Source organism: Dipodomys spectabilis, unplaced genomic scaffold (assembly GCF_019054845.1).
Source record: "Dipodomys spectabilis isolate Male_0828 unplaced genomic scaffold, ASM1905484v1 ptg000125l, whole genome shotgun sequence".
NCBI lineage: Eukaryota > Metazoa > Chordata > Mammalia > Rodentia > Heteromyidae > Dipodomys > Dipodomys spectabilis.
Window position 1 is genome coordinate 22,697,991 of NW_024870802.1, and position 17,647 is coordinate 22,715,637.

General features: G+C 36.2%; 1 protein-coding gene across 1 annotated transcript in view; it reads right to left on the minus strand.

The window, feature by feature from the left end:
• Positions 1–17,647, minus strand: part of Pten (phosphatase and tensin homolog) — a gene marked incomplete at its 5' end in the record, with an annotated part of 82,214 nt that overhangs the window by 11,724 nt on the left and 52,843 nt on the right. The window contains 2 exons of the mRNA XM_042689439.1: positions 5,024–5,165; positions 16,467–16,705. Coding sequence (XP_042545373.1) covers positions 5,024–5,165; positions 16,467–16,705 — 381 coding nt within the window. The remainder of the gene's footprint in view (positions 1–5,023; positions 5,166–16,466; positions 16,706–17,647) is intronic.

Consider the following 17,647-nt stretch of genomic DNA (forward strand, 5'->3'; position numbering starts at 1 on the left):
ATGCAGCAGACCTCAAGTAAAAGCTATAGCACAACCTCCCTTTCCTCCCAACATTCCACTTTCACTAACAACTATTTGCCTTTTAAAATAACTGGAAAAATTAACTTTTTCATCTGCTTCTCAGTTAGCAATTCTAACTAAAAGGTAGTAAAGACTAGAATGAGAAAATTTTATTTTATATACTTAAAAAAAATCTACTCATAAATCCATTTAAGTTAATGACATTAATGGCAGAAATAAAACACTGTTAAGATTCAAGGACTTTAAAAACTTAAAAGTATCTAAATAACTTGACAAAAAATAACATATGGAAGTTAAAAAGTAAAATCCTGGGGCTGGGAAGGTGGCTCAGTGGTAGAGCGCTTGCCTTGCATGCATAAGGCCCTGGGTTCGATTCCTCAGCACCATAAGCAAAAAGAAAAAAGCCGGAAGTGGCGCTGTGGCTCAAGTGGTAGAGCGCTGGTCTTGAGCTGAAGAGCTAAGGGACAGCGCCCAGGCCCAGAGTTCAGGCCCCATGACCGGAACCCTCCCCCCCCCCCCCCAAAAAGTATAATTCCTTTGAAAAGAAACTGATTGCTAAACTTAAGTAGGTCTTGAAGGAAATATGCCAAGACATTAGAATACAAGCTTGCAATATAATAAATGGTGTCTGTGTTGTGTATACATAAATTATTAGCAACAAAAGGCATTATCCTCCAAGAAGCAGCTGGGCGCCAGTGGCTCATGCCTGTAATTCTAGCTACTCAGGAAGCTGAGATCTGAGGATCATGGCTCAAAGCCAGCCTGGGCAGGAAAGTCCGTGAGATTCTTATCTCCAATAAACCACAGAAAAACTGGAAGTGGTACTGTGGCTCAAGCGGTAGAGCTCTCATCTTGAGCTGAATTGCTGAGGGATAGCACCCAAGCCCAGAGTTCAAGCCTCACAACCGACAAAAAAAAAAAAAAAAAGAGAAAGAGAGAGAGAAACAGTGTCACATTTTTATCAATGTGACCAAGGAATGAGAAATATGGAAACGCCAGCTAAATGGAATTCCCACTTTAATAAACACCTACTGGCTTAGGTAGCAATATCAGAAACCATACAGTAAATCCAAGTTTGGTCAAAGCATTGTGAGGTTATTCAAACACAGATTTGCAAGACACTGATCATGCCCAAAGTGGGGAATATTACAACAACTGGTCAATAAATTTCACATCTTTGACTGAAGGTTCAAAATTCAATGAACCATTTTATAAGTCTGTGTAAGAAGAAGCCTATTTGGAATAAGCAAAAATAAAGATATAATAAAATATAAATATATAAGTGTATATATATTAATAAATATAATAGCTATACACGTAATATGTAATATAATATAAAACTAGCCAGGATGGAAATGCCTTATCTTAATTCAGAAGCTGGCAATACTGATTTTAGAATTTGAAAAGAAAATAATGGTGTAAGCCAGATTTCAATTAAACTCTTTTTTTTTTTGCCAGTCATGGGGCCTGAGCTCTGGGCCTGGGCGCTGTCCCTAAGCTCTTCAGCTCAAGCCTAGCGCTCTACCACTTGAGCCCCAGCAACACTTCCGGCTTTTTCAGCTTATGTGGTGCTGAGGAATCAAACCCAGGGCCTCATGCATGCAAGGCAAGCACTCTACCACTGAGCTACCTTCCCAGCCCTCAATTAAACTCTTTAAAATATACATCTTGTAGAATTTTAGAACTATAGTATAAACAATTTGCAATCTAATTACAAATCAGTGTCATTTAATATTTCTACTAAAAACAAAAGGAAGTCTAATAAAAATTTAGGTAATAAAGGTCTCCTAAAGTCAGTAAGAAAATAATCACTACAGTATGAATTTCACAATTTAGAAGGCCTAATATCAAAAATCTAACATTAGTATGGTTCTTTTGACTTCATAACTCACAAATATTTCCCATGATTGCATTGTAGTGAATTCACAGTATCTGTATTAGGTACTTTAAAAATCAGAATTAAATATTCTTATAGACAGTTATATTAATTTATGTCCCTAAACCTTAGTACTTTTCCTTTCTGTGAATAAAAGTCTCTAATAGGATGATACTGTCCAAAAAGGAAATGTACTCTTTGCTTGACTTATATAACTGTAACATCACCTTTATAGTAAAGATTAAAAAATCTTTTTTTTAAATCTCTGAATATAAATGGTAAAACAAAAGCTAAATAAATTTCCTCTGATTGCCTTATCTAACTTAAGCCAGGTCACATTACCAGTTTCCCCCCACTATTTCTTTCCTCCCTCAATCTTTACAATTGTCTTTAAAATGGGATTTTTAAGCCTCTAGTATTATCATGACACCACAGTACTTATCAAATCAAATCATGTCTGACATCTCTATTCAAGATCCTCTAATAGACACAAAGTCTATTACTACTCTAGTCCTGGTTACTACTTTTCTTGTCCAGTTCATTTCCTTTAACTATGCTTTAGTTCAAGCTATTCTCCACTGCCTGTAATACTTCCTTTGGGTTTATTAACCATCTAAATTGGATGCTGCCTCCAATGATTCCTTCCCCTCTATGAATCTTGTAAGTTCCTATGTCAACACCTCCAACAGGCAATTGCCTTGCATTCAGTAGTTTTAAAAATTGTACTGAGGGGCTGGGAAGGTGGCTCAGTGGTAGAGCGCTTGCCTTGCATGCATGAGGCCCTGGGTTTGATTCCTCAGCACCACATAAGCAGAAAAAGCCAAAAGTGGTGCTGTGGCTCAAGTGGTAGAGCACTAGCATTGAGCTGAAGAGCTGAGGGACAGTGTCCAGGCCCAGAGTTCAAGGCCCGCAACCAGGAAAAAAAAACAAAAATCTAAAATAATAGATATATTAAATATAAAGAAGTGGTATCTTATCTAGAATTTATACAGTAAACAGAAAATGTACTTCTTAAATTTTAAAACCGGCCACTTCAAGTAGTAATTCTATATCAATATTATAAAACTCTTGTTAAAGAAAAAAGAAAGCAGCAATCTGGCCTCTTTCTAGGGCTTCCTTCCATATATTATCCATATATTCTCCTGGACCCTGCTTTGGGACCAGGTATTAAAACTTCCCCTCAGTCTAGCTAAGAACTTGAGCTAAGAATGACAGAAGAGAATAGGATCAGGGTTGACTGAGATAGACTTTTTAAGGCTAGGCTGAGAAAGAAATCACAAGCAAACATTAATGACATCACCTGTACTTAGTACTTAATCTAAGAAGTTTCAGATTTCAAAGTCTATTTTTTTGATGAACAAGCTCAAAGCGAGGTAGGTGAGTTGGCTGGATTACACAGTACATTAATGGCAGAGCTAGGACTAGAACCAAGATGTAAATCCAGGTTTTCTCTTACACTCTACACACTGACTCAACCTTAATTTGCTCTTTATACTTGAACTTGCTGCATGACTCAACATCTCTTCCTTTCATTTTCACTGTCCTGTCACTATTATTACCGCACATAACTAGTCTTCTTAAGATTAAAGAATTAGGGCTGGGAAGGTGGCTCAGTGGTAGAGTGCTTGCCTTGCATGCTCGAGGCCCTGGGTTCGATTCCTCAGCACCACATAAGCAAAAAGAAAAAAGCTGGAAGTGGCGCTGTGGCTCAAGTGGTAGTGTGCTGGCCTTGAGCTGAAGAGCTGAGGGACAGTGCCCAGGCCCCGAGTTCAGGCCCCACGACCGGACCCCCCCAAAAAAAAAAAAAAAAAAAAAAAAAAAAAAGATTAAAGAATTAGTTCCTAAAACTAGTAAAACTAGTAAACTAGTAAACCTAAAACTAGTAAACTGATGACTCTCTGCTACTCTCACACTGGACTTTTATTTTAATTTTATTGTCAAGGTGATGTACAGAAGGTTTACAATTACATAAGTAAGGTAGTGAATACATTTCTTGTCGAACTTGTTACCCCCTCCCTCATTTTCTCCCTCTTTACCGCCCCGCTTTCCACCGCCCCGCCCCCCTGAAGTTGTACAGATCATTTCCAACACAGTGTCTTGTGAGTATCCCTGCTGCATTGGTTCCCCTTTGTCTCACCATTTTATGTTCTCCTTCTCTTCCCTAATTCAGATAAACATATATACAATACCCAGGGTACCAAAATCAAATACAGTTACCACAGGGGATATACCATAGGGGAAGAAAACCACAAAAGAAAAAAAAAATCACATAGTACCTTAAAAACAACAACAAAGAAAAACCTCTTCTGTCCATGTCTTGAAGTTCATTTTGCTTAGCATCATCCTTTATGATCAATGTACATAGCTATTGAGCAATTCTGCTCATCTGCTAAGATTACAAATAAGGGAAACTATGGGACCTACATTTCTTTGGGTCTGGCTTACTTCACTTAATATGATTTTTCCAAGTCCTTCCATTTCCTTACAAATGGGGTGGTGTCATTTTTTTTGATGGAAGCATAGAATTCCATTGTGTGTGTGTGTGTGTATGTGTGTATGTGTGTGTGTGTGTATTTACGTGTATACACACACCACATTTTCTTGATCCATTCATCTACTGAGGGGCACTTGTGTTGGTTCCATATTTTAGCTATGGTAAATAATGCTGCGATAAACCTAGTTGTGCTGGTAGCTGTAGTATGGTCTTGTTTGTGGTCATTTGGGTAAATGTCCAGAAGAGGGATTGCTAGCTCATAGGTGAGCTCTATGTGGAGTCTTTTGAGGAACTTCCATATTGCCAGAGTGGTTTACACTTCCACCAACAGTGTAGTAGCATTCCCTTTTGGTACATCTCCTCCACTCATGCTGGAGTTCTTATGAACAAGATTTTTAGTCATATGATCAGAATTTAAGCTATCTTTTATGCCTGTAACATAGAATGTTTTTGTAAATATAATTTGGCTTCAAGATCATTAAAACCCATTATTCCTGGTTTCCCAATGAGCTAAACAATGGAGCTAATTAAATACACTCTTCTCTATGAATTTAAAGTGTGGTAAATTTCTTTGTGGATATGTTAAGAAAAATGTTCCAACAAACGGAAGGATGAAAATTTAGAGCACTTACTGCAAGTTCCGCCACTGAACATTGGAATAGTTTCAAACATCATCTTGTGAAACAACAGTGCCACTGGTCTATAATCCAGATGATTCTTTAACAGGTAGCTATAATAATACACATAGCGCCTCTGACTGGGAATTGTTACTCCCTGGTGGACAGAAAGAAAAAATAAGAAAGAAGCCAAATTCAAAAGGAAATTTTCATTATAGTCATTTCACTAAATTGCTATGGCAAATGGGTTGTACCCATTGACCAACATATACACTTTGAAATTTTGACTTTAAATGACTAGTATTTAAATCTGATTCGATAATAGAGAAAGATCAGAGCAACATCAATATAAAGCTAAGTTTCAGAATAACTTTTCCTCTTTAAAATTATTATTAACTCACTTATTTAAAGATCACAATGCTCTGACACATGAACCCAACAAAGGCCATTGCATAGCCAAAATAACTATCAAAGGCCTCCACACTACAGCTATGCTCTTAACAAGAACTTAGAGACACACAATTCCTAACAAATGTGGTTACCTACTTTCCATGCAAAAGCATATCACAACTAGATAGATGCTGCTTTTAAAAGGCAGAAACAGCAGTGGCAAAAAGTGGTATTAACCTTAGATACTAACAAAACTAGGGATGTATAGCTGCCATAATATATAAATGTAACAAACTGCTTAACAGAGGTACTTAAAATGTTTCTATCATACATACATGTCTCTGTTGAAGAAACTAGGTAAGTATAGAATAGTTTAGAAAATGTTAAGTATTGTAAATGCTTAAAAGATAACATTCATGTAGTTATAAAAGGGGAACCTAAGTTATTTTTAAAAAATCTCTGCAATGATACATTTAGTATGATTCTGAATAAATGAAGTACCAGAGTGATTATCTATAGGGTTTTTTTGTATTATACGATATGACAAGCAAAATTCAACTTAGAAATATGATAAACAGTAAGTCTAACAGTTAAAAGTGACACAGAAAATTGTACTTTAAAGTATACTATTGGCATCTAAACCTCCTCAATGTGTTAAAAAAAAACAGTAACAATAACTCTGGAAACAAAATGTATAAAGCACATTAACATGAATTTTAAAACAGGTATACTAAATAATAAGTATGGGAGTAGCTATTGTAATATTCTTAGTATTTTTAAAGGTAGGCATTTAATTATATATACATATATAATACATATATAACATGTAAAAACTGTAAACCATCTGAAATCAGGGGCTGGGAAGGTAGCTCAGTGGAAGAGTGCTTGCCTTGCATGCATGAAGCCCTGGGTTCGATTCCTCAGTACCACATAAGCAGAAAAAGCCAAAAGTGGTGCTATGGCTCAAGTGATAGAGTGCTAGGCTTGAGCTGAAGAGCTGAGGGACAGCACCCAGGCCCAAAGTTCAGGCTCATGAACAGATATACATACATACATACATACATACATACATACATATATACATACATAAATGTTTTTTAAAAATCTGAGCAGGGCACTGGTGGCTCACGCCTGTAATCCTAGCTACTCAGGAGGCTGAGATCTGAGGATCACGGGTCAAAGCCAGCCTGAGCAGGAAAGTCCGTGAGACTCTTACCTCCAATAAACCACCAGAGAACCGGAAGTGGCACTGTGGCTCAAGTGGTAGAGCGCTGGCCTCAAGCTGAAGAGCTGAGGGACACCGCCCAGGCCCAGAGTTCAAGCCCCACAACCGACCAAAAAAAAAAAAAATCTGAAATCATGACTTAAGAGTTTGGTAAGAGGCTGGGAAGGTGGCTCAGTGGTAGAGCACTTGCCTTGCATGCATGAGGCCGTGGGTTCGATTCCTCAGCACCACATAAGCAAAAAGAAAAAAGCCGGAAGTGGTGCTGTGGCGCAAGTGGTAGAGTGCTAGCCTTGAGCTGAAGAGCTGAGGAACAGTGCCCAGGCCCAGAGTTCAGGCCCCAGGACAGGACCCAAAAAAAAAAAAAAAGTTTGGTAAGAGGGTAAAGATTGTAAGTTTTGCAATCTGAAGACTTGGGTTTGATTTCTGATGGTAAAAACAGAAACTCCAAGTTATTTCTTCAGGAAAATGAGGACATAATAATATATTCCCTTCCTCTTAACAAAAATATCAAGAAGATCAAATATTAAATGCAGCTCATCATAAGCATTCAAAAAGTACAAATGATATAAAAACACTAACAGTTTAGAAATTATGCCTAGATATACAGTATAACTTTAGAATATATAATTTTGTTTTCATTGTTGTTCTTAAAGAAACACAGGAAAACAATGCTACTCTGATGAACTATTACAAATAGTCATAATAAAAAGTACCTTTAAAGTTTAAAAATGTTTAAATGTCACTAAACATAATTCTTTGCAAATTATTTAATTCAGCATCAAACAATTTATCATTCACAATTATCTACATAAAACAGCATCGTGATATGGGTGTGGCAAACAGATGCAAGATGAATAGAAAAGGTACTTTTTGGAACCACATAAATTTATTTTTAAGTTTTATTTTCTCTTACTATCTTTAAGTAATTGTGCAAAGGAGGTGCCACTTAACAAACCAGTTTATGAACACATGTGATCAGTGTCACCCCTTCAACATTCTCACCCCTCCCAACCCACTCCCCATCCTTATTCTTCTTAATTTTGTGGTATATACAATGAATTCTTGACTGCATTCTCTCCTGCTTCCCTTCCTTCTTCCCCTGGCTACACCCTCCCCTTTCAAGTACTAATTTCCTGGTGCTTATTTTGTTGGGCTTTGACTTCGTCTTTATACTATTTGAGTTCTTCATAGAGTCTAATATACTTCAATTAGTTCAATTGTAACCACTTGCATACCACCATGTGAACTAAATAATGTAGCCCCCCCAAAATTAAATAAAATGTTAAAGATTGCAAAAGAAGGAATTTTAGTGCATGTCCATAATCCCAGGAGAATTCTGAGTTCAAAGTCACCCTGGCTTTATCTCTCAAAGGAAAATAAAATAATAAAGTGAAAGAAATAAAATTTTACTAGACTAGGTTTTCAAGTTATTTGTAGTAGGCAATATTTTTTTCTCATGATAGCCATTTTGGTATAAATCCATGTACAATAAAACAAGGTTTCAAACCTTAAGTTTTCTCAAGAAACAAGTGATTCGAAGTATACATGTAATATAGATGTTTATATACTCAGTTAATCCTCCTCAAAAAAGAGATAAGCAAACATAGGAAAAATACTTGACTCTGCTAGCTGTCTTTGAGCCTATAATTTACATCAGTACCAGATGAACCAAAATTACAAACTTCACAGAGCATCCACTCAACCACATCTTCATGCTACAGGAAGAAAACACAGCTGAAAGACAGGAGGTATACAGGGTGGTAGAAAAGAAATGGAAAGCCAGGCACCAGTGGCTCACACCTGTAATCCTAGCTACTCAGGAGGCTGAGATATGAGGATTGCAGTTCAAAGCCAGCTGGGGCAAGAAAGTCGATGAGACTTTTATCTCCAATAAACTACTCAAAAAAAAAAAAAAAAAAATAGCCAGAAGTAGCACTGAGGATCAAATGGTAAAGCACTATAAAGCCTTGAGTAAAAGAAGCTTGGGGACAGTGCTCAGGCCCAGATTTCAAGGACCGGCAAAAAAGAAAAAAGAAAAGAAAAGAAATGGAGACAACCAAAACTATGAATGACAAAGGTATAGGCGATAGAATGGAGGTCAGAGATTGGTGTATCAGTCAGCATTCTACCTGATATAAACACACACACAAAAACACCCACATAATGGGAGACAAACCAAAGATTAAGTTAATTTAAAATGTTTATCTTTGACTTTTACAGATCTATTCAGTTACCAAAATTGTATCAGTTCTGGTTTTCTACAGCCTTTCTTTTTCAAATTTTGACCATAATTTTGCAATAGGCAATACAACTCATTGATTTATTTTCTAATCTACTTTCTTTTTACCACTAGATTTACCTCTTGTTAACTTGTATGTATTCTAAAACCTGGAGTGTTTTGGTTTTGGGAATTTTTTAAGTCAGTCATGGGGCTTGAACTTGGGGGCTGAGCACAGTCCCTGAGCTTTTTTGCTGAAGGCTACTAGCATTCTACCCCTTGAGCTACAGCACCACTTCAGGATTTTTGGTGGGTAATTGGAAATGTCTCAGATTTTCCTGCCCAGGCACCCTTTGAACCGTGATCCTCAGATCTCAGCCTCCTGAATACCTAGTATTACAAGCATGAGCCACCAATGCCCAGCCTGAACTGTTTTTAATACCACCTCCACAATTATTGATATGGTTTTTCAAATTTAAGCATTTATTTTTGGCCCCTCTCCATTCTATATTCCTTGACTGGCTTAAAAAGAGACGTACTGATTTTATTGGCATTTCAATATAATCAGTATTTGGACTTACTAGTTCAAATGGTTTACTGTTTTCTAATTCACAAATTTATATTTTAATCTTTGCTTATTATGAATCTTGATCACTAATATGAATCTGTATTTTTTTATTGACTCAATTATTTAAGAATATAGCTTTAAATTTCTATATGGATTTACATTAAGTTTCAACTGTAGTCCTATTTAACTTTAATCAAGGAATAGGGCTTATATATTTCTTTCAAATAGAAATATATATAATTAGCCTAATAAATTATTAATTATACATATATACCAATTATTAACATATTGTTAGCCCAGTAAAGTATTAATCTTCATAACTTTTGTAGAGGACAGAAAAACATTTTATAGGTTATTTTATTTACTACCTACATATTTTATTTTATGCCTCCTTGAAGTATACTAAAGATTTGCACTATCATTTCTACACATTTTCTTCTTCATTGTCTTTGCTTCATACATTTTGATGTTAGTTTAGCACACATGTTCCTGTTAAGAGTTCACATGGAATGTACCTGGGCCAATGCAAAATGACTTTCTGATCCAGTTTTATGCTTTTTGCTTTAATGCTAGTCAGTGAGATATTTTCAATATGCTTTTGAAATTCAAATTGAATTCATTGAAATAAGACTAATGTCCTTAAAAAGATTTAAAAGTATGAATTATGCACATCTTTTAAACCTACCAAACTGGTCAAAATATCTATCATCTTTTTTCATGTCTAAACCAAGAAATAATGTAGATGTTTTAACCAAATAATAATATCTTAAGGCCTAGAAAACTGTATTTCAGAATGATTAAATAGACTATAACCACTGGACAGTACTCAACAAAGGAGAAAATATGGCTCCTATAATTGGCTAGTAAAATAAATCTCTTAACAGTACTTTCTGTACCTACTTGCTGATATTCTACACACATTCCTTCCTGACATAAGCACACTTTTACAAGGTAGATATCAACACCTCTACCTTTTTGAGACAAGATCTTAATATGTAGCCCAGGCTGACCCTAAGCAACAAACAAACCTCGTCTCAGCCTTCAGAATATCAGGATTATAGGTATGTACAAACACCACCAGTCATCATCAATTCTTTTCTCACTGTACATAATTACCTTAATTAAAACCAAGAACACAGATTCCTTAAGTGAATAAATGTGAGTCTGAGTCTAAAACTTTTACTCAAGTGTCCTGGATTCTACTAATAAGAGGCATGCTATGTGATTTATTTATTTTTCCCATCTAAGATTAATCTCCAAAGTATAGTGTACTTTTGTCATTCACTTCTACAAAACTAATATTTTTAATGTTTCTCTTTATTTAACGAATATATAAATATCTAGTAATTTTCAGGAACATTCACAAATACTTTATAAATGTTAACTCAATAAGAATTGAAGGCATAAATGAAGCAAAGTCTAATGACATATTCAATAAATAGCACAGCTAATTTTAAGTACTAAACAATCCATAGAATCCTTGAAAATGAATGTTAATGCTTCTCTACTCCCTGTGGTTTGGAGGTTAGACCCTATTCTTCAGCTTCACATGCATGATCCAATCAGATATTTCTATTCCCTGACTAGAATGTTTCATTCAGATCTAGGCATATTTTCCAATCCAGAAAAATCAGAACCCAAACTATGAATTTTTGCTCAAGCTGTTATTTTCCTATAGAATGAGAACGCAAACATGAAGCTACTAGGAATTATACTTTGACATTGCTTATAGAAATTCTATATAGAGTATTTATAGAAAAGAATAGAAAAGGGTAGGAAGGGAGAATCGGAGAAAGAAGGTGACAGGGTCTTAACATTTGTTGAGCACCTACGTTCAGATCAAAGCTCTCAAGTTATGTAAGTCTATAAAATTCCCCTATTCTTTTAGTCATATTTGTTTGATTTGAAACTGAAAAGTACACATACATTCCAAAGCAACTATTCTTCTTTTTTAAAGCTTTTTTCTACTTTAGGTATCAAAAAAAACAAGGAGAAGAAATGGACAGTAGAACCAGGTAGAAAGCACAGTGATCTGGAGATCAGGATAAAGTTTCCAGTTAAAACACACAGATTTTAAGACTCAGAACTGTCTGATCTTTGCAGATCTGCTCCTCCTTTGTATAGAATGAGTCTTAATTAACCATTTGATGAACCTACGGATTGTATAATAGGCTTACATATCAAAGTAACACAGATTATCTCTAATGAATAAGATGGGAAAAATGTTACTTTGGAAGATGTTTTTTGTCAGTCCTGGGGCTTGAACTCAAGGCCTGGGTACTATCCATGAGCTGCTTTTGCTCAAGGCTAGCTGGGGAAAATGTTACTTTGGAAGATTTTTTTTGCTAGTCCTGGGGCTTGAACTCAGGGCCTGGGTACTATCCATGAGCTGCTTTTGCTCAAGGCTAGCTCTCTACCACTTCAGCAACAGCACCACTTCTGGCCTTTTCTGTTTATGTGGTATTGAGGAATAGAACCCAGGGCTTCATCCATACTAGGCAAGCACTCTACCACTAAGCTACATTCCAGCCCTATAAAATTTTGTTTTTAACAGAGCAATTATAGCTTACTTTGTTTTAAATATAGATGAAACATGAAATTTTCATTTAGTATCTTAAAAAGAAAGTTTAGTCAGAAAACTAAAAATAAAAATAACCTGAATATGAAATTAAATCACGAACATTCATTCCTAAGACAAAATTTTTAATAAATTCCTTTTTGACATCACTTAAAATTAACACATTATTTTTAGAAGGTTTAATTCATCTTTTTTTTTTGAGACTCTTTTTTTTTTTTTGGTCCGGTCGTGGGGCCTGAACTCAGGGCCTGGGCGCTGTCCCTCAGCTCTTCAGCTCAAGGCTAGCGCTCTACCACTTGAGCCACAGCGCCATTTCTGGCTTTTTTCTTTTTGCTTATGTGGTGCTGAGGAATCGAACCCAGGGCCTCATGCATGCAAGGCAAGCGCTCTACCACTGAGTCACCTTCCCAGACCCATCTCTCACAATTTCTAAAGGATACTAAATATACAAATTACTCCTAGGGAAGGGTAATATAGTTGATTCCTTATAGATTTATGAATAAAAAGTAGGAGTCTTCTTTATCTCAAACTGTTACCTCATTCTCAGATTTTTTTTTTTGCAGAAGGTATAAATTGACCCTTGAATATTCAAAACCTCAGTACTAATAACAATGCCACATTTTATCATCAATTTGCATTCACATCCTACTAGCTAATTTATACCATGTTTGCAGAGGTTATGTAAAGACAAGTCAGATTGTTTTGAGTATTCTCTGAAAAGTCTACAAATTATTACCAAAACCACAATAAATCCCTATTTTTCTCTTCAAAACAAGAAAAACAGATTCTGCTACTACATAAATGTCACCAGAATGTCACAATTTTCTTCAGTTTTCTATTATTTCTCTACAATTAAAATCAAGGATACAAACAAAATATTAAAGACAGTCTAAATTAATACTATACAAACCACAGAACAGATAAATGCATTCCTCTCCTGTAATAATGTTTTACAATTACAAGAAAGCAAAGGCGAAGGTTCAAACTAAAAGGAAATATTGGTAAGACAGACATAAACCTACACTGATACTTTAAGAATGAAACTGTTTTAGTTTGGATGCCAGTGGTATGAGCCTGTAATACTAGCTGCTGAAGAAGCTAAGATCTGCAAGATTACAATCAGGAGCCATAACATCTAGAAAAGTCTGTGAGACTCCTCAAATTAACTAGCAAAATTCGGGACTCAAGTGCTAAAGCACCAAACACATGAGCAAGCCACGGCAAGCAAGATTTAAAAAAAAAAAAAAGTAACAGTTGTATCAAAACAGCTTTATCATGCTCACCTAAGGTCTGTTTTACCATAAAATCTGTTACTCAAGACAGGTTAAAAACATATTACTAGTTGGGCACCAGAGACTCACAGTCTAATCTTATTCAGGGGACTGAGATATAAGAATCCCAATTCAAAGCCAGCCTGGGCAGTAAAATCCATGAGATTCTTCTCTCCAATTCACCACCCCCCCCAAAAAAAAAGCCAGTAGTAGAACTGTGACTCAAGTAATAAGAGTGCTAGCCTTGAGCAGAAAAACCTCAGGGATAATGCTTAGGCTCTGAGTTCAAGCCCCAGGACTGGCACCAAATATATATATATAACTTTTTAAGCATTCTAGTAGGTAAGTTAAATGGTAAATTAAATTTTTTAAAATTTTTTATTGTAAATGTGATGTACAGAGGGGATGCATTTACATAAGTCGGGTAATAAGACATTTCTTTTTGAGCAGTGTCACCTCTTCCCTCGTTTTTTCCCAGTTTTTTTCCCTCCTGTCTCCTGCCCCCAGTTAAGTGTTTTTTGTCTTTTTGTTTTTGTTTTTGTGCCAGTCCCAGGGCTTGAATTCAAGGCCTAGGCACTGTCCCTGAGCCTCTTTGTGCTCAACACTAGTGCTCTACCACTTGAGCCACAGCCCCACTTCTAGTTGTTTCTGAGTAGTTTATTAGAGATAAAGAGTCTTGAGAACTTTCTTGACCAGAGTGGCTTCAAACTGCAATCCTTAGATCTTGCCAAAAATGATCTCATTAAACTTGAAGAAATGATGCAACATGAATTTTTCTCAAAAGCATTAGAGAATTCATTTCTTGACACAAGCCTGCTTTTATTGGTCAGATGAATCTGTACATTCCATTTAGTCTTTCATTTGTGAGGTAGTATTCAGCACTTCTTCTCACCAAAACTGACTGGATATCAAGGATGACATAAAAGTTGCATTAGCTTAAACAATGGCCCACTTTCAACTTATTTTACATGGTATACATTGCATTAAAATTTACTGCTGAGCAGAAGTAAAGCTTGATTTTAGTTAATCTGTACCACTTAAATACTCATTGGTGGCCACCCATTTTTGCATGGGGAAAAAGAGACATAATTCTTTTAAGACTTTTCTTTTAAATTCCGTGTTTTTGTTTGTCTGCTTTGTGCTGGTCTTGGGGCTTAAACTCACATTTCCTGGGCTTCTTTTGCTCAAGAATATACTACCCTTCCACTTGAACCATAGCTCCACTTCTATCTTCTTTGGTAGTTTATTAGAGATAAGAGTCTCATGGACTTTTCTGTCTGGGCTGGCTTCAAATCATGATCCTCAGATCTCTGCCTCCTGAGTAGCTAGTACCTGACACATTCTATGCTTTGGTGCAATTAAAAACCCTAATTAAATTTTTTTTACATATATTATACACACTGGTGGTGGAATAGGTTACAGCTTTCATTGGATTTTTAAAGTTTATAACATGAAGAGGTTAAGAGTCTCTAGCTTAAATCTAGTATTATGAATCATGATATAACTTCCATTTTATCAGAAACTTTTTACCCGATTTCTAACATTTATATGCTGTGAATTATAACCAGTAACTAGTACTTTTATAATGTTGTAAGTTATTCAAGCAATAACAAAAAGGTTACAAAATAAGAGATGAGGGTGAATGATGGTAGCTTATGTCTATAATCCAGATACTTAGAAGGGAGAAGTTGGGAGAATTAGAGTCTGAGATTAGCCAGCCCATAATATACCCTATTAGCCAGCCCATGATATACCCTATTCTGCAAAATAACTAAGGCAAAAAGGGCTTTATGTATAGTTCAAATGGCAGAGCACTTGCTTAGCAAGCACACTGCCCTCAGTTCAAACCCTAGTACCACTGAAGAGTAAGAAGAGGTAGAGAAATCAGTAAGAGCCAATGCAAACACACTGCTTAAAATGACAGATGTGATCATTTGCTTCTTACCTAAAATTGAGTTAAGAAGCGGTTTAACCTAGACAAAACTGCCTGACTACTAAAACTAGAATCCAGTTTTACACAACCTTGTGGCATTTCTATCAGCAGAACTCCCTACGTGAGTATATACATCAATCTGGAGTGGTTTGGGGTTTTGTCTTTGGAGAAAGTATAAAGCACACAAACCATGTGTATTCAATGCTAACAGGTTTTGCTATATTTAACATGTAAACAAATGGAATCTTTGAAAATCATTATTAAAGTCCTCCCAAGAGCTTGTTCTTACTTTTTTATGTAATACACAAATTAAATTAGTCACTGATTATCAAGTCTTTATTTTTCTGAGTAATCAATGAATCCTTGATTGATCAATCCCTTCTTTTGTAAGTATCATCTAAAAATAATTTTATTGGTCTGGGAAGGTGGCTCAGTGGTACAGTGCTTGCCTCGTATGCATGAGGCCCTGGGTTCAATTCCTCAGCACCACATAAACAGAAAAAGCCGGAAGTGTCGCTGTGGCTCAAGTAGTAGAGCACTAGCCTTAAGCTGAAGAGCTGAGGAACAGTGCCCAGGCCCAGATTTCAAGCCCCACAAACCACAAAATAAAATAATAGTAAAAAATTTACTTATTATACAAACCAAGAAGCTACACATTATAATGTTATGGTAGTCAAATTATCCAGACATTTTATTCTCAAACAGCAGAAAAATCAAGCTTACTTTTATTATGTTTTCCTAATCATGCTTTGTAAGAATTTTGTGACACCATATTCTCAGTACAGTTATAGTTGTTTTTAGCATGATAAGAAAATAGCATGAAGAAAAAAATGAATGAAACCTGCCATTTGCTCATAGAGAAGTTATAAAGCATCTGATCTTTTAAAAATATGTTTTTTAGGGGCTGAGAGTAGGGAAAAGATTTGCTCAAAGGGTACAAATTTTCAGTTAAACAAGATGAATAAGGCCTAGAGATCTACTGCAGAACATGGTGATGGCAACTAATAATCATGTATACTTATCTCAAGTGCTCTCACCACAGTGAGGAAAGAATGAATGACTATGTGAGGCAGGTAAAGCACATGTTAAGTTGCTTGATTGTGGTAGTCACTTCACAATGTATATATTTGCCAAAACATTAGTCTATACACTACAAATATACATAATTTCTACTTGTCAATTATACTTCAATAAACCTAGAGAAAGAAAAATCTGTTTTCCAGTAATTTTTTTGGATCCAGGAAGAGAAAAAGAAAAACACCAGATATAGCTTACCTTCTTATCTCTGGTCCTTACTTCCCCATAGAAATCTAGGGCCTCTTGTGCCTTTAAAAATTTGCCCCGATGCAATAAATATGCACAAATCATTACACCAGTCCGTCCCTTTCCAGCTTTACAGTGAATTGCTGCAACATGATTGTCATCTTCACTTAGCCATTGGTCAAGATCTTCACAAAAGGGTTTGATGAGTTCTAGCTGTGGTGGGTTATGGTCTTCAAAGGGATACTGTGCAACTGTGGTAAAAAGACAACCTCAGAGTAAGGACAAGAAACTCTCTTCAACTTTTCACTGAATGTTAACTAGAAATGGTGAAAATACACTCAATTGTTTAGAAAATGTCCAATTATGTAAAACCTGTGAGTACATTATGTAAAAACTGAACTATGTAAGGAGGGTAGATACAGGAGGGGGAAATGGGGGAAAAAAAGAAAGGGGTGACACTGACCAAGAAGTACTTATTATCTGCTTTATGGAAATATAACCCCTGTGTACAACTATTTCATAATAATTTTTTAAAACTGACTTCCACAGGAAAAGAATTCAACTATTTATTTTTAATTTGTATGTATGTATGTGTGTGAAAGTACTGGGGCTTGAAGTCAGGGCCTGGATGCTATCCCTGACCTTTTTCACTCAAGACTAAAGCCACAGCTACACTTCTGGGTTTTGAGTTAGCTGGAGATAAGAGTTTCATGGACTTTCCTGGCCAAGCAGGCTTTAAATGGTGATCCTCAGATCTTAGCTTCCTGAGCCTATAATTACAGAGGTGAGCCCCAGTGCCAGCCTGAAAAGAATTTATTGATCATTAACTTTTTTTTGGCGGGGGGAGGGGGGGGGGGCGCCTGCTGGGGTTTGAACTCAGGGCCTCACCCTTGCTAGGCAGGCACCTTACACTGAGTCATGCCTGATTATTTTTGCTATAGGGCCTTCCTTTCTGCTTTCTAGAGTACAACCTTTCCTTTTTTGTTTCCCAGTGTGTCATGACAGGGGCTCACCACCATTCCCTGATTCATTCTGCTTAGATGGGGTCTTGTGAACTTTTCTGCCCAGGTTGACTAGAACCCAAATTCTCTCAATATAGGCCTCTCAAGTAAGTAGGCTTCAAGAGCACGCCACCACACCTTGATTATGGAGTGGGAAGGGTTCTCATGAGTATACCTACATTGACCTTGAAC